An 18851-nucleotide genomic window follows, 5' to 3' on the forward strand; every position below is an offset into this window, starting at 1 on the left:
GCCTGTGGGTGATACGTGGGCGAAAGAGCAGGGGCATTGGTTGATGACGAATGCATGACAGGTGTATGACACAGCACGAGAGACGGCAGATGCAAGGGACGGGAAAACGACGTTCAAAATCATCATCAAAAGGATGTACTTAACAGCTGACAGAAGGATAGATTGGTGCCGTTCATATTGATCATCTCAACATCACTGAATTTCCTGAGCTGCGCTTGTAATACGATCGATAACGTATGTCATTATGTGAGATGAGAGACCCTAGCTACACATAGCGGAGTGAGATGTAATGTACCTAGTATATCCTACACACGGATCAAAATCGTTACCCAGCACAGTCTTCCGGCATCCGTACGCCTGTATGATCTTTAATACCCTATCATTTATACCGTGTGGCATTGTTGCCGTATCGCTCCCTTCCCGTCATAGCACCATTCTTGTACACGGTGTACAGAACGCGGTTCGGGTTGTTGGGCAAATTCTGCTGATTCGAAGCCGCAGTTCACACTGGTACCACCGAAGTTTGAGTCTTCGAAAGCGACTCTAGGTGTAGTGCTGCATCGCATCACGATAGCCCTTGCCACCGCGCATATCATCTTCGAAGGCTTCAGCAACTTCAAGAACACGCTTGATATGCTCCATGCTGAACGTTGCTTTCTCGGAGAGCGCAATCGACTGGCCCGTCTTGACCGTGTTCTTGATCTGTAAAACTTGTTAGTAAAGCTCGAGCAACTCCTCAGCAAGAGAGCACGTACCTGTCGTCCATTCATGTTCCTCTTACTTAGCTCGTTGAAGTCCGAGTCAGTGAAAGGCTTCACCTTCTGCTTTCCTTTGCCGTTCTCATTTTCGTTTACCGCCATCTTCTCCACCTTGCCCACATGGTGCTGCCAAATCTTCTTCCTCGCAGCCGGCTTCAGATTCTCATAACGGATGCCCATATGAATCCTGCTCTGGAACGCCTCATCAAACGTCTCGACACGATTGGTCGTTAAAAACAGAATGCCCTGGTAGTACTCCGTGAGTCGAAGGAAGACCGAAACAAGACTGTTGCGGTGAATATCGTGCGGCTGACGTGCCTCGAGAAACACATCGGCTTCATCGAGTAGCAGGATCGCACCCCACGAGTGCGTGATGTCCATGATGCGGTTCAAGTCGCGCTCAAGACTGCCGGAGTTGGTGCCGAGTTCGCCGGCTGAGACTGCATAGAGTGGGCATTTGAGGTACTCGGCGATAGATTCGCCAGTGAGTGTTTTACCGACCCCTGGTGGGCCGTGGAGCACGACGTTGAGGCCTTTACCTTTGCCTTGGATGACGTCGTCGATTGTGCGGGCGGCGTTGAAACGGTGCGAGGACACAAGGCCTTTGAGGTTGGACTTGATCTTGTCGGGCAGGACGAGCGAGTCGAAGGCTTCGGGATTCCATTGGATCTCCTCGATGCCGGAGAGCGAGAACTCGAGCCAAAGCTTTTCGGAGAAGGCGAAGCCAAGAACGACTGGAGAGGCGATCAAGAGCTCTTCCTCAGCGAAGACATGATCCACCATATTGCCATCGTCGTCCGTTTCGAGCTTGGTGGTAGCATTATCTCCAACACCGTTCTCAGCATCAATCGTACTCTGGAGTACCTTGATGGGATGCTTCTTGCCCTTGCTGTCTTTCCACAACACGACACGCATTGGGTCTGTTTCAGGCTTCTCGCTATCCGACACATCATCATCGTCACTTGAGCAGCAGCAGTCATCGCTCATTTCCTGCCCAGCCTCGTCGTCTTCTCGATTCAGCTCGTCTGGCTTGATGTAGGATAATGGGTAATTTGGCTGTATCCGACGGAAGATCGCTGGGTCGACCATGACACGACCGTTGATGTTGTACTTCGCAATCGTGTTCTTGACTTTCTGATAGGCTATGCCTTTCTGAAGGCGGTAGCTCATGCCCTGGAGAGCGACGAACTTCTTGCCTCGCTCGATGAGTAGCTTCTGGGTTCCCTATTCATCAATTAACATTGCGCGACCGAAGGGTTGCGTTGAGTCTGTGCTCACCTTGGGATCCTTGTGATACTTCAGTGGGTATGCAACCAGACTGGTGATCTTCTTGTGACCCTTGAAAGACTTGATCTCGGCTTCATGGTCGCCGAGTCCAAACATCTGACCGTCATACTCGAGGTACTTGCCATCGATGCAGCATGACTTTGCTCCGCTCAGCCAGCTTTCATACTCAAAGCATTGTTCAACTCTGAAACACCTCGGGTCCTCTTTGTTGCCATAGGTGGGCGTGTAGACAATTGTGTTCGGCTTAAATAGCGCCCAGCAGAGTTCATAAGTAATCGTACCCGCCTTCAGCAACGGTTTCAACGCCTTTCGGGTTGCAGCATAGTCCTCGTCGATGTAACCAAGAAGCAGCTTGCACTGAGCGATCTCTTGCGTGAGTTTCTTCTTTTCTTTCGACTTCTTCGCACGCTTCAACTTGGGCTTCAAAGTCTTCTTTGCGTACTTCTTGATCTCATCGTAATAATGAAAGAGAATGTGGGGATCAATCTCTGGAACATCTTCCACCAGACTGACGCTCTTGCACTCTTTCAAAACAACCTGGAGTACGCCCCTCAGTGTCTTGGACTTGATGTCGACGAGTGTCTCGCGATGTTTGCCTTCCCAGTTGAACCGTCGTCGCACGGTGAACACACACTCGAACTCGTCTTTCTGATCGGCTGTGCTCTCGATGAGCTTGTAATCGCGGAGCTTAGTATCCCACACCTGATCAATGCGCTTGAATTCGTGTGCGTTCTTCTTTGCCGATGACTTTGGCAAGGGTGGGGTGATGCCAGCTGCTGCAGTATTTGCAACAGCAAGTTGTTGCATTCTGAGGTTGTTGAGAATCGCATTCACCTTTGTCACTTGCGTATCAAGGTCATCACCAGGGATGGGGGGTGCACTTCCGTCGGTGGTAGTGACTGTTACTGGACTTTCAGACGCAGAGCCGTCATCATTCACAGGCTTCTTGACCTTGCGCTTGGCTTTGGCACGCTTACGCTTGGACTTCACGTCATCAAAGTCGGTATCAGAATCGCCGCTAGATGAGCTGGAGGTGCTGGTCGATAGCGCCGAGTCACTGTCGTCGCTAGAGCTCTCGGCTTTCATGCCCTTCTTCTTCGTCTTGGCTTTCGTTTTGGCATCCTTGCGTCGACTCTTCTTCTTCTTCTTCTTCTTCTTCTTCTTTGCATCGTCTGAGTCTGAATCAGAGGTCGAGTCCGACTCCGACTCCGCGGAATCATCAGTATCGTCGTCACTAGAGTCGTCACTTGAGTCTGCTTTCTTTCTTTTCTTTTTGCTCTTGCTCTTCTTAACCTTCTCTTTTGCTGCCTTCTTCTTAACTGCCGCTTTCTTAGCTGCCTCTTTCCGCTTCCTCTTGCGCTTCTCCTTTTCATCTTCGGTACTGTCCTCAGACTCACTATCTGCATCACTGCTCTCAGAAGCGGATGGGTCGTCAGCTTTGCTCTTGGACTCCTTGGACCGCTTCTTGCTTTCCGTCTTTCTCTCAGTCTTGGCCTTATTCGTAGAAGTGGTGGCGGTCTTGGTGTGTCCGTCAGTCACAGCGGAAGGAGATGGCGGTAGCACAACGACTGCCTCAGGCTCAGCCTTTGGCGTCGCTTCGGCTTTCTGAGCCTCAACCTGGTCGTGACTGGAGTCCATGTTCAAGTCTTGAGAGATATGATCTGGCTCTGAGATCACTGAAGGCGTTGGGAGAATGACTGGCGAGGAACTTGAAGTGTCTGATAGCTCGGTTGTTGGTGGAGGAAGAGGAGGGATCTTAGGAGTTGACTCCGTGCTTTCTGAATTACTCATGGGTTGAGAAGTTCGAAGGTTTTATACCGCAGTTGGCAAGTGAAGGGATATGATTCCTTTTGTCTGACTATTTAGCGGCGTGCTCAAGTGAAGGCTGCAAGGAGTGGTGTAGAGATTCAAGTTGAATGATAGAACGAAAAGCAACGCCTTAGAACGCACCTTTACTTTGCAAAACGATGAGGATACTACCCCGTCTACTTTATACAAGAGATATCGCCGCTTTACCCTTGTTGGGTATATGGCACTAGCTGAAGGCACCAGTAGGTTACTGATAGATCGGAGTAAGCCGCTATCACAGATGTATTAGTGTCCGAGGGTTTCTGCGCCCTTCTAGGCGACTGAGAGGTTCGAGTAATACTGGACCATAAGCCTAGAGTGTTGGAAACTTACAAAATCCTGCTACCCCGCCTGTTAGTGCGTTCATATAGGCTGATGAGGTTGAGCCTCATACGGGTGCATACAAATCGCACGTCAGCATATGCTCTCAAATTAGGCAACAGTTGCAAGGCACACGACAGTATGCATCGACGAAGTGTACTGGCTAGTCGCGTTCGAACGATATTGAGATGAAGCGATATACAAGGCGACCGGTGAGATAATGTGGGCGAATCTGGTGAAGTTGCGTGTTCAGCCTGGTCGACGCCTCTCAGCCTCGCCGGATGCGCGGTTGCGCAGTTGATAGGTTCGCTGACTCCGAGGCTGGGTGATAAGAGTTTGAGAAGGCTTTCAAAGCTTCAGGGTGGCTCCCGAATTGCAAATGCATTCTAGTGAGGATGTCGTCTTGCTCTTATGTTTTGCTGAACATGGCGCCCTGGGTATCGAGGAGCGCGCCTAGTGCCGCGAACGCCGGTGCCCTGCGCCGCGTGTACGCGACATGCTCTATGTGCAAGTACGAGGACTAATCCTCGCTGACGGCATACCGATTCGAGACGAGAGCCGATGCAGTTATGGTTGTACAAAGTGACTGTGGTCGCGGCCACTGGTCGCAATTGCGCTTCGAATCAACGCTAGTCGTCCCAAGCGAGCAGGGTTCACCAGTGCTGACGGAAAGTGCATGTGAGTGTCCGCCTCACTTTTGAACAGTTAACGGTGGCTCAGCATGGATGGAGTATCAGACACGATTCAGAGCACGTGAAAACACATACTGCCCTCAGTTTATAAGCCAACATTGCTGCTGAAATGGTATATCTAAAGCATAGCAAAACAGGCCCCTCTCAACCATTGTAGAAGCTAAACTGATCTCGTGTTTATTAGCATGTGCGCCACGGTGCTCAACGCCTCTTGTATGCATCCTGCAAGCTGCAGCATATACACGTTGATGCTTCGTGCACCGACCCGATACGCTGCACTGCATTTCGACAACAACTTGCCTAACTCATCGATGACCAGAGCCTCGTCCTACAACCCGCTGCACTACGGTCACGCGCCCCTTTGGTCTTTTCCTGGCTCCTCAATTCGACAGCTTGCTCTTCCCTAGATGTCCAAGTTGATGTTCTTTCGCATCCTTCATTTCAGCTTCTGGTCTCCCGTCAGGCAATTCGCTGGTCGATGCAGCGCCGGAGACGTGGTACTTCACGTTATCAATAAGCTTTCCAACGTGACGTGTGCCTCTGTGCGATTCTGAGGACGGCCTTGACCCCACCGTTGCGGCACCGTCAACCTGGCTTGGCAGTGTAGGTTGTGAGGCGGTCGTCTGCGGGCCGCTGCCACTCCCGCTCGCTTCCATACTGGTTCTCGTGGGCATGGGGTATTGCAAAACTTCCTCACCGTTAGGACCATGTGATCGAACGTCCTTGGTATCGCTGTCGTTGCTTTCTCCACTGTTCCTACGGCCAGGTACCCTTACTGTAGTCTTGTTCTGCTCGTTGGCGCTCTTGATAGCATCTGTGTTGTTCATTTCGACCTCTGAGTCATCCGGGCTTGAGGAGCGCAGGCCAAGGTCCTTGCCCTCGCTTGGCTCGACACCTTTTGTGCCCTTCCAGTCTGTGGGGCCTGTTTGGTGGACCTCCTCGCCTTCTTTTGGTTCTGTGATGACAACGCCAGGCCGCCCCTCTTCGGCGTTGAGCGCACGCCATACGATTGCGATGCGCTCAAAAGCCTGTGTGCCTTTTCTTGACGAGCCTTTTATGCCATCCATCGCATCCCAGTCAATCTCAAATACGCCAGACTCGTCTGCCGTGCCGTTCTTCTCCGCGCCATTGCCTTCGAAGAATGTATTGAACCAAACGTGTGCGACTGCAGTGACCATCGTGAGGTCAAACGCAGCTTTGTTACGGCGCTCGACGTCAATGTTGATATCGTTCGTAGGTAGCACGACGCGCTTCGAAGGTCGAAAGACGACATCGCCGGTGCCTGGGAGAAGGCTTTCTTTCGAGCCGGTCTGAGAGGCAGCGGCTCCGCCTGCGTTTCGCGGTACCTCCAGCGAAGATCTGCTGGTATTCTTCGAGTCATCCTTGTTATCGTCCTGCTGTGCATTGGCCTTGCCGGATGACCCGCTAAGGCCATTCTTGTACATGACCTCATGCACTGCCTGAGCCATGCCTGTTGTCTTGACCTCTCCTCTGACGATTTCTCGCTCCTCCTTTGTGAATGTGTGGAAGTTCTTGATGAGCTTGCCGTCCTCGACGAAGCCTTCAACCTGGATCTTGACGCCATCTCTTAGGCCCCAGCAGTGCACCTCCAGGATTTCGACCTGCCTCTCCACGTACATCTTGCCATGCTTCGCCCAGCGATCCACATATGTCAGCCACCGCAGCTGACTTGGGATACTGACCCCCTTGTAACCCATGCCAGGTCGCATGCGCCGCTCGGTGAACCGTTGTAGAGCCTGCTCCATAGGCCAGCCTTCCTCGCTCATCAGGTAACTGCAGCTAGCTGTACCCGATCTACCCTTGCCGGCTTTGCAGTGCACGACGACTACACGTCCCTCTTTCGCCTTCAACCAGTTGCGCATGCTGGCCATGATGTTCGGTATGAGAGCGAAGGGGGGTGGATGGTGGTCAGGAAACGGGTAGTGATATACGCGGTTGTAGACTTCGCTGTCTGGGTAGCCAGTGCCTTCAGCACGGAACTCCCATATCGCCCAGTCTTCACCATGTTTCGAGTCGAGGAACTTTACGAGGGAATCGAGTGGATTTCGGTATGCGCGCTGTGGGTAGGTGCCGCTGGGACCTGATGTGGCAATGACTAATAAAGGTCAGGATAGTCTCGAGTATGTATGGCAGGCTTGTGTACTGTTGTCTGTGACATAGCACAGGTCAAGACCAGCTTCAGCGTGCCTAGCACGTGGGCCGGCCACAATCTGCCGCAGTATCGAAGCCTGATCACATGTCAGCCTTATATTGCGGCACACATCCTCTGGACAGCGCATACCATTGTGGTTTGTGAGATATATGTGTTAGCTCTTCAGGAGTGAGTCGCGCAACATGTCGAGTCCTGACGTTCGTGTGGCATGCGCCTTTCTGGTCCCTGGTTCGAAGCTTGGACTCGGCCACGACGTCATCCCTGTTTGGTTGGCTTTAGCGGGGCAACAAGCTTTCGAAAGCGTGAACCCTGCATTTATCCAGTAACTCTCCCCACCAAACCCCACCCGCCTTTTCATTACCATATTGGAGCTCTCTGGTCATCTTCCTACCAGTCCCTCCAATTCTCTCTCCCTATCCATTCACTCGGCTTCATGAAGCATCAAGCGGCTCACATCATTACGAAAATGAGGCCCAGGATGCCGTGCTTCCGAGACCCAGCTTTTTGCTATGTCAAGTACTTCGACGCTTGCCGTATTATCCGAGGCAACCAAATACCTCATCCGCTATTACTAACTTTCGTATGAGCACCCTGTCAACACTCAGTACCAAGGCGACTGCAGAGTACATAACCATCCTATGAAGGTCGCATGGTATGTCTGGCTGAAAGAGGCCAAGCACATCTCTTATCTGACGAGACATTCCAAGTTGGTTCCTTGATATCATCCAGAAGACGACAAGAGCTATCCAGTGTATTTTGCGATATTTACAGCCGGTCATGAGCTCTTCCTCTTATATTACAGAAAAAGCAGGAAGCAGAAGCTGCCAGTCCCACATTTCTGGGAGGGAGTCAGGGCAAATCTGTTGACACATTGCAAGCTAAAAGTTAGGCAAGGACTACAAAGTATCTGGAGCTTGCAACTCCACTGAAAATACATGCGACCGAAACACATCCACGAAGCCCACCGTAGTACCCCCGATACCAAACCTTGACTTCATTGTCAATGGTGCGGACATGACCGCTGGAATTTCATCAGTTCGTTTGGTACAACAGCGACCTTCCTTTCCTTCCCCTGGTCCGGATATCGCACTGATTCCCATCATTGCAGGCTTGCTGTTGATGATAATCTTCCAAAGTGACTCACGCTTTCAACATCCTCAAACTCCCAGGCGATTCTCGGCATTGCAAGACCATGCCTGATCTTGTGTCAGTAACATTGGCTAAGCAACAAGCATAGGAGCTCACCTCTGGCAACCCAGCTTCCAGTTTGTAAACGTCGTTCTAGATTGACAACCAACTGGCTTTCCGATGCTTCGACAGTTGGAACAGGCCGACTACTAGGGCAACACACCTGGTCAGCACTGAGACACCTGCGAAGATGGTCTCCAGCTTCTCAAAACGACCTCCAGAACGCTCAGTCGCCAAACTGCTGTTCGTGTCGGCGACCATTGTGACAGTTGGGTACACCAGGCGCCAGGTGGAGTTGATGTTGAAATCGCTAGATAACATGAATGAGTTTGCAAGGGCAGTGCGTGAAGGGCTAGTCTCTTAGTCGTTCGATAGGCGATGTCTTGTAGCTGGGTATGTTCAACGTCTTATACAACAGGAGGCGCCTCCCATCAGACTACCACATGGTGAGCGCAATAGGAGAGAGAATTCCACGACCAACACTGCGAGTGCGGTGAGATTTGAGTAAGAACACATCAGAACTCGGCATACGCAACATCCTCAGGGCTATTCGTCGAGGCTGGATCGTGGTATGATACCACAATTTCGTGCGCAAGCCATCAAGTGCGAATACTAGAGCGCAACCACGGACATCAAATACGTAGCATCCGCCACCCTGCATTGGCGCTTTACCAAGTCAAGCTAGTTTGTTGTGGTCAACTGGGGTCGAATCAAACATGTCGACAGACACTTGGTTGGAGGCGTAGCGTGGCACAGCCTGCAGGTCAGATCATGATGCGCGGACGCGCCCGCCAACGCCGCCTCTCAAACTAGTTCATTTCGTCTATGATGTGCTGAAAGGCCTCTTGTGACAGCTCAGCCTTCGCGCTTCGCACTCAGGCCTTCTCTCTCTCACTAGCAACACGGCTCGCCCAAAGAAGATGAATTTGTAGCAAGATTCGTACTGACATTTGGACAAGGCTAAAGACTACACCACGTTCAGTCGCTCTTGCAGCAACATTCAACAAGGATCGACTACGATAGCTTGCATCTCTCTCTTCTGCCAATTGTTGACGGGTCGCATGGCGTCTCTACTGAGGTTGAGCTGCCGCCCGCAAGAAGAAAGGACCTACCGCGCAAACTGAATTACTCCAAGTGTAAGCCTTGTCGAGACGCAAAAGTCAAGATATGTATAGAGAGTCCTTTCGGTCAGATGTGAACAAAAAGTAAAATTGTCAGTGCGAACCAAGTACGCGAAAATGGCCTGGAGAGAGATGCTTCAATTGCAGCAAGAGAGGACTTGAATGCTCCGCGCCACAGACAACGCGTCAGAACATGAGGCGCTTACGCCTTCTGGAAGATGCTGAGACCCGTAGAGCTCCTGTGCTCGAGGTCCCCGTGACGATATCGGACGTCTCCAGTGTTGGGGAAAGACTTCGTCAAGAGTAAGTTATTTTGTTCCTGCTTCCATGATGCAGAAATGACAGACGCACCGGCTGCCAATGCCAGGCCTCACGTTAGGGTTTGGAGGTCTTCAGCAGATCTTGGCCTGTTGCCAGTCGTCGGCCAAGTACTCTTGTTGCGGTACTAGTCGGTCCATACGAGACCCTATTACCCTTACTTAGACTGTTCTGGATTAGTACGTTCCAGAGTCAGTATATAGTCGTCTTCTCCTCACTAGATAGCAACTCAGCGCAGTATTCCATCGACCCGATAGTCCTAAGTTATCGTTTACTGTAGCTATCAGTATTCTACAGCGGCCCACGCCGCTACAACTCTGTAGTCTTTTGTCTACCTCCCAGCTTGAAATACCTACGTGAAGCTGCGTTGGCTTCCTCCCATAAATTGGGAAAGGGTCAGCTGTGGAATTCGGCTCTTTCTGTCGAATGGGAGCTACGGTATAGGTCAACCGCTAACAATGACACTAGACCTGTTCTTCTAGGCGTCGCGTGTTTGATTGAAATGGCGCTCGATGGATTCTGCACTGTTCAGAAGGGACTGGAGGCTGGCTTCGACGGCGACATCGAAGTGGAACATTTACTTGATCTCCTTTACTCGCGTGCTAGGGCCTACAAAGCCGTCATCAAAGCGCTTCAAGCTGAGATCGTGCAGAACACAGCCTCTGAGATCTTGTCAGCTACCTTCGATCTGGCAACCAACTATCGTGCGATAGAGCACCTTGACGATTCTGACGTAGCGAGAATCATATCCTACTACGATGAGACTAGGCATTTTGGTATGGTCTACATCCTTCTAATCAAGTCGCTGACACCTTTGCCACATCGCATCATTGACTATAAGGGTCTTCGAAGATGTAGGCACATGTTGCTGGAGGAGTGGCCAAACACGGTACGTCACTTCAACCTCCATATACCAGCTTTTCTACTCGAACTTGAGTTCTTCGACATTGATTTGCTTGGAAGTCGGCTCTTTGTGCCCGAGGCTTTGTGGCATGTTCCTCTGGTTAGGGATGACGTACTTGCAGACGGCCGCCCGGCTTGTTTGGGATCTGTCTTAGGCATGGTTACCGATTCTGGATTTCGTTCTCTTTGAGTTGGCCAAGATATCGAGACAATCAGCATCAGTGTCGACATCTTTGGTCGTGCTCAGTGGGATCTGGCCTGCTGCACAGATGACTACCGAATCCTGCGCGATCTCTAAGAGGGTATTACGTGTACACAAGGTAAATAGCGTGGTAACTACACATCTACACCTTTCGCTGTTCGTATAACAGCCGCGAAAGAAAAGATTGGCATATTTCAAGTTTTACGCAGAGCACCGGCAATGATCTGGGACGCTGTCATGAGATCAGTGGACGAAGATGATCTGGCCGGTCTCACAATAGCCGCAGGCTGTGGGCAATTTGATCTCGTGGATTTGATCTGCGAAACTTATAGCCTGAAGACACTCATGTTTATTTGAGCTCATAAGGTATCGATTAATGCTGCTGTCTACAACAGCTACTCCGAAGTGGTCAACTACCTCGTCGAGCACTTCCGGCAACTCAATCTAGCCTTCCTCGACTATTCAAATACCGAGACAGATCGACCGACTGCCTTCTGGTACGCTATACGATTCGAATATATCGCCTTGATGGCATTGTTGGAGCTGTATGCAGATATTGATCGAAAATTCCGGGGTCTCACTCCATTCTTACTCGCTATCAATCAATGCTACGCACCAGTCGGTGACTACCTCCTGAACCTCGGCTTAGAACCGGGCGATTGACGAATCGTATTGAAGGCACGCTACGGAACAGACTTCAAAACAGCTCTAGATATTGCCATCCAAGACAACAAGCAGGGGTGCATCGAGACGTTGATTAGGTATGGGGCGCGTGCTACTCAACATACGCAATGGACATTCACCACTGGTCAAATACTGCATAACGGCCTCGAAAATCAAGGGACTGCTATTCCACTAACGTTGAACATACCGTCGCTGCCACCGTATTTCCTGACAGACAGCGTATTCTGAGACGGACCGCACCAAAACAAAAGCCGACAAACCTCAGGATACCAACACTGTTACTCAGTTCTATCTCCTTACGACAAATCTCTCACACCTTTCAGCCGTTTCGTGCCTCTCGTGGATTTAGACCTGCATCCGTGTTAGCAAGGTGGGGTCTTGTATGGAGGGCGCAATCATCACCTCTGGCAAGGTCGCTCGAACCTCAGTACTTCCTGATAACAGACGGCGTCTGCGGCATCGGAGCAGCTGCAGGAGACCGATCACGAGAGCGAGGCTTCCGACAAGTACCGAAAGCCCTGCAAAGGATGCCTCCAAGATGTCCATATCGTTACCCGAAGAATTGGTGACGACGTGTGCATCAGTTTCGGAGTGGTAGGCGGCTGTTGCGTAGGCGCGAAGCAGCATCGTTGTTGATTCTGTCATCAAGATTGTACGACTCTTCGATGCAACAGGCATGACAATGATGTCTCAGAATAGAGTAGCTGTCTGATAGGAACCAAGGTTCTCTTCGACAACTAACTTCGTAAAGAGAATGGGCGAATTTCGTGGGTACCCGACAAATCCACACATAAAAGACATGAGAAGACACTCAAAGATTTTCTAGCTGACTACAGACCATTTAAGTGGCCTCATACATCCATATTTCAGGCCTCGAAAGAGAGCTGTACCGCTCGCTAGTCCTCGTTTGATTTAACGACACGATATTTGTCCCCAGCAGACCGCAAAAAGGCTCATCTCGCAAATTCACAACAAGTTTTCTTGCGTAATAAGCGTAATTCGATGCTTCTCACTGTGGCTGTCCCAAAATCGCTTTCCAAAGCACGGTGAGGGCAAATTCGATGATTATCATGCGAACTTCGCGCGTCGGGGAAGATGGAATGACACGTATTGCTACAGGTAAAAGAAGATCCACTCTAGACGCACCGTTCGATAATTCATGGGATTGGCTGAGCGCATGTGGGCAGCCTTCCGCGCACGTTGGGGGCTGGCGCTTCCTGCACACATGCGCGATTGGCCAGCCTCGTGCGTTCGCATCCCAAATTTCGAGAAGGGCCACAACAAGGCGCAGCGGAACGTCTGCCTATGTGCGCGACATGCGGGAGCATAAAGATGAGCGCAAAAATATGTGCGTTGGCGACGCCCGTTGTTTTGGAAGAGGTTCTTGTGCTACCAGAACAGTCGGTCTGAGAATGACGTCCGGCTCTTTACGACTTCCATTTTCGAGTCTCTCGCATTTTTGTGTAGGTATCTGAGGACTATAACACTTTTTTGCTGCAACAAGGTGCATTCCCAGCGATGCTGAAGCAGTCCAGACAGGTATAACACTTCAGCATTTCTTGTGCAGCTATCTTTTTCGACATATTAATCCTAGCGCTGAAATGTAGTGAAGGTCCTCCTTCCTGCAGAACGAGGGCATGGCATACCGGGGAACGCCTTCCTGCATCCGCTTCGATGCGTCATTGGTCAGTTTTGTTCCAACACAGCATCGTTACACAGTGCCTGCTTTTCGTAGAAATATAGCTCCGAGGTCTCTCCTGAGTCCATGATACCACAGCCCACTCAAGGTTACAGTCCCATCTTTAATGGGTTCGCCCAAAGTTTTAGCATCGAAACATATCTTCGATGAACCACCGCCAATGAGACGCAAGACTGTAGAGAAATGTACATCTTGTCGAGAGGCGAAACAGAAAGTAGGCCGACAGTGTATGTCGCCCAGATGTAGGATCGTGCTGACTGGCTTCAGTGCTCATACAAGTATGGTCCATGGCCAAACCGATGCGAATTTTGTCGACAGAGAAACCTGCCATGTTCAGAGCCACAGCTGGCACCGAAGAAACGGAAAATGCGGGAGCTACGTCAAGAAAACGCCGAGCACCCTTATGTACAGCATGCACAGCCAGACGCCGAGAGCCTGAGTTCACTCTGCATTACGGGGTACAATTTGACATCAACGACTTTGGAGCCATATACGAATGAGGACCAGGATACTGGAGAAGCGTTGGTGCCCACAACACCAGATTATGAGTGACGCTTCACTGACCGATTTCAGGATACTCTTACTGAGCCTACGCGCACTCCTGTTGATGGCCGTCAAGGAGATGATCGAACTTGCCGTTGACATGGTACAACCATATCGGCGCGACCCACTCCGCGAAAAGCAGGAGGATAGCATACCCGCGCTTCAGGACACAGTCGAAGAGATCAAAAACTTCGCTAGTGCCGTACTGACGAGAGCGCGAATTGTGGGCAGTGGACCCATCTACTGCGGTGCTTTAGAGGCTGTCAACACCCTAGAGACTCCACTCTTTCGCGAGGACCTTACCTGGGGTACCGATGATGTTTCACTGAAAGAAGTCCGTACTACCATCGCTTTTTACACTCTCAACGGCCATACCAGCCTTTCTTACATCTTGCTGATAAAGCTCATGCAACACGGTGTGACTTGGACGCAATATGAAAAAAAGAACATGCCTGCTTTCAAGAATCAGTTTGCCAAGGATATCGAAACCCTGTTGTGTCAAGGCCATCTTTCAGTTCCGGCCTTCTTACAAGGAAACCAGATGTTCACGCCGAAAATACTCCTACAAAACTCGGCTTTCGCGAAACAAACCTTGTACAACCCTCGCCCGGACTACCTTGGTAGATCCAACTTCCAAATTCTCTACGATGCTGGGGTGCCCGTGAATTGGGAGACTATACGTTCCAAAGCACCAAAGATACAACTTGGAGATGGAACATGTTCTAACGTGCGCGAAGAACCTGTAGTCGCATTCCGATGCATCTTCCACTTTTCCAGTGGTCCCCGAATCATCGAAATACCCTGGCAGGGCATCAACAATGCCGACAGACTCGGTCGTACCATGCTGCATACGATAGTTCGCCAGGGCGGTATGGCCGACGCTGTGACACTACTCGAGATTGGAGCAAATCGGTACCTGACGTGTCTGAATGGTCTCACGCTGTTGCACATCGCAGCATGCCATGGGCACACTGAAATCATGTTTCGCCTGCTTACAGACCGGTGGTACTCTCATACACTCAGTTGCGTCGATGAGTTAGAACGCACACCATTCTGGTACTCAGCTCGCGGATCTCACTTCGGCATGATGGACATGCTGGCCCCCGATTTCGACACCGAGTATGTCGACATCAAAGACTTCGATCCTTTCCAGGCTGATAAGTATGGACACAACCCTCTGGCTATTGCAGCACGTAATGGTCGTGTTGAAGTGCTTGCTTACCTCCTAAATCTTCGTGTCAAGAGGTCGCAAGCCAATCCCATTGGGACAATGATCGACATCAACAACGAGCACTTCCTATTAGCCTTTGCCGTACAGTCGACCAACAAAGAGTGTGTAGATCTGGTACTAAAGAACCGAGTATGGACATGCGGCGATTACGTGCACCAACAAGCGTTAGCATACGCCAGTCAAAACAACGATCGACATCTGCAGAACGTACTGAACCGACTATACAGAGACGACTACAACGACTACAAGTTCTGACAGATTCTTCTGCATTCCACCCAGCAGAATTCGCTACGCAAACACCCGTTTAGTTTGTCATGCTTCCTTTACCTCTGGAACACTGTCAAGCACCACAAACTGTCACGGTTTGGGGTGCTCCTGCCTGTCGAACCTCACTTGCCATGAGAGTGACTGCCACGTCACACTAGTGTTGTTTATAGCTACTCACCTATATATACTGTTCGTAGCTTCACCCACCTCAGTTCAATCTTTCAATATTTCCGCACATGCGTACTGATCACTCACGATCCGCAACACAAACGCTGTGTTGATACTGTAAGTTACGGTATCAACCGGTCCGTATAAGGCCTGACTATACTTATAACATACTACCCTAGTCTAGTGTGTTACAGGTAAGGTATATAGTCCTCTTCTCCTAGCTGGATAGCAACTCAGCGCAGTATTCCACCTTATTCTACCGGCGACCCCACGCCGCCATACTGTAATTAGACGATGCTGGACAGCAACCGGCAACGGACATTGCATTTCACTTTTATTCCAAATACAATTTGCAACATTGTCCATGTGTGTAGAACACATCTGTTTTTTGATTAGATCATCTAAGTGGGCCTTCACAACGTCCTTATTCACGTCATCACCAGAAAGTATTTACTTGAGATTTCTTCTACGGTGTCACATTCATCTCAAACTGGACATGCTTCCCTCGACAAATCAGACAATTGCATTTTAAAGTCATTGACACGAAGTCACAACTCGCAACTAGCCGTTCAACAAACCCCTCACCCACCACTCAAAAGCTACATCGCAAGATATGGAGCCTCTTCCTGTTGGTTTCATAATTAGCATAGTTATTTCCGTTGTTGTGGTCTTAGTCATGTTACTCTGGATCATCCACAACAAGCTTACATGCTACGACGGCAGCCGAGACATGGTGTAGGTGCAACACCGCGCGGGCTTGTATTTCTGGTAAGTCAATGATTAGATAGACACAGGTGCTGGTGCCTATAGAAACAATCACCATCAAACACCAATATACGTGGTGACTCCAGATTTGAAACCAATGCTGAAACCAATGCTGAAACCAAACTGATGATGCTATTTGTTGACTACATCGTCTCATGCGCTTGCTTTCCGAGTGATCAGGCTTCAAAAACTGCATTTAATTACAACCCAGGACATTTGCAGGTGACGTAATGAGGCTGAAGGCCCTGAGATCGTCGAAGTCATTGTCTCCATGATACTTCCGTTTCCCCAAGCTATCTTCATCCGTGAGAACGGGGAAGCTAGCGTCAAAGAAGTTGAGAGCTTCATTCGTATAGGGACTTCCCATGTCGGTGGTAGTCAATAATTCGGCTCACAACGCCTGTTCATACATGACCGTTGATGATGTCTACAACATTTCATTCAGTAGTACGCGTACCATAACCAAAATTGCAGCATATGACCGCCCGCAAACTTCGTAGGTGGCTCCGTGGTGTGCCGTAACGCAGTCGGGGCTTGTCAGGCATGGCGTTTGATCAGGCGATCCAAGCATTCCAAGACTGTAATACAAGCCTTACAAGACATGCCACTCTCGAAGAAGCCTGAGAGGGGGATGTTGAAGAAGGCGATTTTCGAATCTGAGGCTGGACGTAAACATTCTACGGGCATTGTGCACCAGTTTGAAAGTCGTTGTTGATCCGTTAACTTAACGACTAGGAACGATACAGTGTCACTTTCTTCTCGGTAATGTAAAGCAGTAACTCGCTGAGGTTCGTTATTGTGGAGAACGCAAACCTGAGTGTTGGTGAAAGCAGATGCGCTAGAGAGCTTGCGCAAGGGCCACCGACCCCACCGCCCCCGCATAAGCTCTTTCCCAGACACGCCACTGCAGCATCCGTTCTTTGATAACACCACACTTGCATGTTTCGTTTCCTCACCAAACGCGCAATGACAAGTGCCTACTACCTCGCAAAGCCCCCCAGCAACGCCTTCAGCGGCCAGTCCAAAATGGCGTCCTCTGTGCCACTCGACGAGATACCGACATTGACGCTGCTCTACAAGCTCAAGAAGATCGGACCCACTGCAGACAGCCCTCCAGAATACGAGCCAAACGCCGTATACAACGACAGAATCAGCGTCATTTGCCAGGATATCACCACACTCGCTGTCGACGCGATCGTAAACGCTGCGAATACGTCATTGCTTGGTGGAGGCGGCGTCGACGGCGCTATTCACAGCGCAGCAGGTCCAGAGCTCCTGGACGAGTGCGGCACACTTGGTGGCTGCGAGACTGGCAGCGCCAAGATCACGGATGGCTACGACTTACCCGCCGACAAGATCATACATGCTGTGGGACCCATCTACTGGAACAAGAACAAGGATGAGGCGGCGAGATTGCTGGCCGGCTGCTACAAGACTAGTCTGCAGCTGGCCGTTGACAATGGCTGCAAGAGCATTGCGTTCTCTGCGTTGAGCACGGGGGTGTACGGATACCCCAGCGGCGAAGCGAGCTTGGTTGCGTTGGAAACCGTGCGCAGGTTCTTGGAAGAGGGTGAGAAGGCAGACGAGCTTGACCGTGTCATCTTCTGCAACTTCCTACAGAAAGATGAGGATGCGTATTTCAAGAACATACCGTAAGTTGCACGAGACTCTGTTTCCTATAATGCACTCACATATGAACAGTACATTCTTCCCTCCTGCAAACCAGACCGGTCTCAAGGCAGAAACCAGTCTTGAATATGACATAGAGGAAGAGCAAGAGGAGGAACAAGGTACAGAAGCGACAACCGAGGTCCTTTCACAGCTCCCTGATGCTCCGACCGATGAGCCCGTGGATGTCGATGACGCCGAGCAACCTTCACACAAGAAGCAGAGGACTGAGGAAGTGTCAGATGATGATTTCGTTGTGGTCGACAAGGAGGGTACAGATGAGTCGAAGCCCAAGGCGGAGCTCTGAGCGGTAATCCAAAACCATTATGGTTTCGAAGGCATCGATGACGATAAGGTTTCATTCTCCTTGACCTTGCAGTTAGCATTGGCGTTATGGAGCACACAACGATTATACCCTGGATACGATCGAACTGGATATGCAGAACGAATGACACGACAAAAAACTCACTACAGATGGCCCTGCACATGCTTCACAGTTCACGTATGTGTTGAACGACAGCAACAGATTCCACATGTTGATAGGAACGAACGTACCCTCTCAGTGTCTGTGTGGAGAAACAGGTGGATTAGTCTGAGCTTAAAATCTGGGGTACCGCTAGTAGCAATGTTGGGGAGGACATTCTCAACGATTTCGAACTACTGTACTAAGGCATTAATCTGTTCGCGGCGCACGGGCCGAACCCCAACCACCACAAATGCAATGACCAACATCACAACTTCAACCCGCTACTGCACAACCACAATGAGGGCTTTTGGAGCTGAAATTTCAGGAGATCGCGTCCCAGGTGGTGAATTGTCTGTTCGCCAAAGGGATAGTATTGTCTCCAAGGCAGAGGCAGGCTGTACTACCAAGGAACTGGCAGAAGAATTCAGCTGTTCACGTCGCACAATCCAGAAGACAATCCAGCGGTACAACATGACTGGCAACAACCAATCTAAGCCTCGGCCTGGTCAACCTCCACGTATATCCCGTCGAGAAAGACGTTATCTCCAT

General features: G+C 50.4%; 4 protein-coding genes across 4 annotated transcripts; 1 reads left to right on the plus strand and 3 right to left on the minus strand.

The window, feature by feature from the left end:
• Positions 1-222: 222 nt before the first annotated feature.
• BU25DRAFT_414542 (uncharacterized protein) lies at positions 223-4126 on the minus strand. The gene is made up of 3 exons (XM_033707317.1): positions 2037-4126; positions 756-1982; positions 223-702 (listed from the first exon to the last, which is right to left on the minus strand). Exons 1-3 carry the CDS (start codon positions 3834-3836, stop codon positions 544-546), a joined length of 3186 nt encoding a protein of 1061 aa, XP_033557482.1. The 5' UTR covers positions 3837-4126; the 3' UTR covers positions 223-543.
• Positions 4127-5019: 893 nt separating this feature from the next.
• Positions 5020-7276, minus strand: BU25DRAFT_414544 (uncharacterized protein). Its single transcript, XM_033707318.1, has 3 exons — positions 7209-7276; positions 7071-7155; positions 5020-7022 (listed from the first exon to the last, which is right to left on the minus strand). Exons 1-3 carry the CDS (start codon positions 7209-7211, stop codon positions 5287-5289), a joined length of 1824 nt encoding a protein of 607 aa, XP_033557483.1. The 5' UTR covers positions 7212-7276; the 3' UTR covers positions 5020-5286.
• A 942-nt stretch (positions 7277-8218) lies between these two features.
• On the minus strand, positions 8219-8857 carry BU25DRAFT_414547 (uncharacterized protein). The gene is made up of 2 exons (XM_033707319.1): positions 8325-8857; positions 8219-8275 (listed from the first exon to the last, which is right to left on the minus strand). The coding sequence occupies exon 1, from the start codon at positions 8586-8588 to the stop codon at positions 8361-8363; it is 228 nt and encodes a 75-aa protein (XP_033557484.1). The 5' UTR covers positions 8589-8857; the 3' UTR covers positions 8219-8275; positions 8325-8360.
• Positions 8858-17090: 8233 nt separating this feature from the next.
• Positions 17091-18606, plus strand: BU25DRAFT_414548 (A1pp-domain-containing protein). Its single transcript, XM_033707320.1, has 2 exons — positions 17091-17820; positions 17870-18606. The coding sequence occupies exons 1-2, from the start codon at positions 17135-17137 to the stop codon at positions 18141-18143; spliced, it is 960 nt and encodes a 319-aa protein (XP_033557485.1). The 5' UTR covers positions 17091-17134; the 3' UTR covers positions 18144-18606.
• Positions 18607-18851: the final 245 nt, after the last annotated feature.

This window comes from Macroventuria anomochaeta (genome assembly GCF_010093625.1).
Source record: "Macroventuria anomochaeta strain CBS 525.71 unplaced genomic scaffold BU25scaffold_38, whole genome shotgun sequence".
NCBI classification, from domain to species: Eukaryota; Fungi; Ascomycota; class Dothideomycetes; order Pleosporales; family Didymellaceae; genus Macroventuria; species Macroventuria anomochaeta.

Excerpts from the sequence above, each read along its gene's own strand:
- BU25DRAFT_414547 (XM_033707319.1), bottom strand. The coding sequence starts at position 8,588 with ATGTTATCTAGCGATTTCAACATCAACTCCACCTGGCGCCTGGTGTAC.
- BU25DRAFT_414548 (XM_033707320.1), top strand. The coding sequence starts at position 17,135 with ATGACAAGTGCCTACTACCTCGCAAAGCCCCCCAGCAACGCCTTCAGC. Across the intron at positions 17,821-17,869 it reads GCGTATTTCAAGAACATACC|TACATTCTTCCCTCCTGCAA; the intron begins GTAAGTTGCACG and ends ACATATGAACAG.
- BU25DRAFT_414544 (XM_033707318.1), bottom strand. Across the intron at positions 7,023-7,070 it reads GTGCTATGTCACAGACAACA|TCATTGCCACATCAGGTCCC; the intron begins GTACACAAGCCT and ends GACCTTTATTAG.
- BU25DRAFT_414542 (XM_033707317.1), bottom strand. The coding sequence starts at position 3,836 with ATGAGTAATTCAGAAAGCACGGAGTCAACTCCTAAGATCCCTCCTCTT. Across the intron at positions 1,983-2,036 it reads AGTATCACAAGGATCCCAAG|GGAACCCAGAAGCTACTCAT; the intron begins GTGAGCACAGAC and ends ATTGATGAATAG. Across the intron at positions 703-755 it reads GGAACATGAATGGACGACAG|ATCAAGAACACGGTCAAGAC; the intron begins GTACGTGCTCTC and ends CAAGTTTTACAG.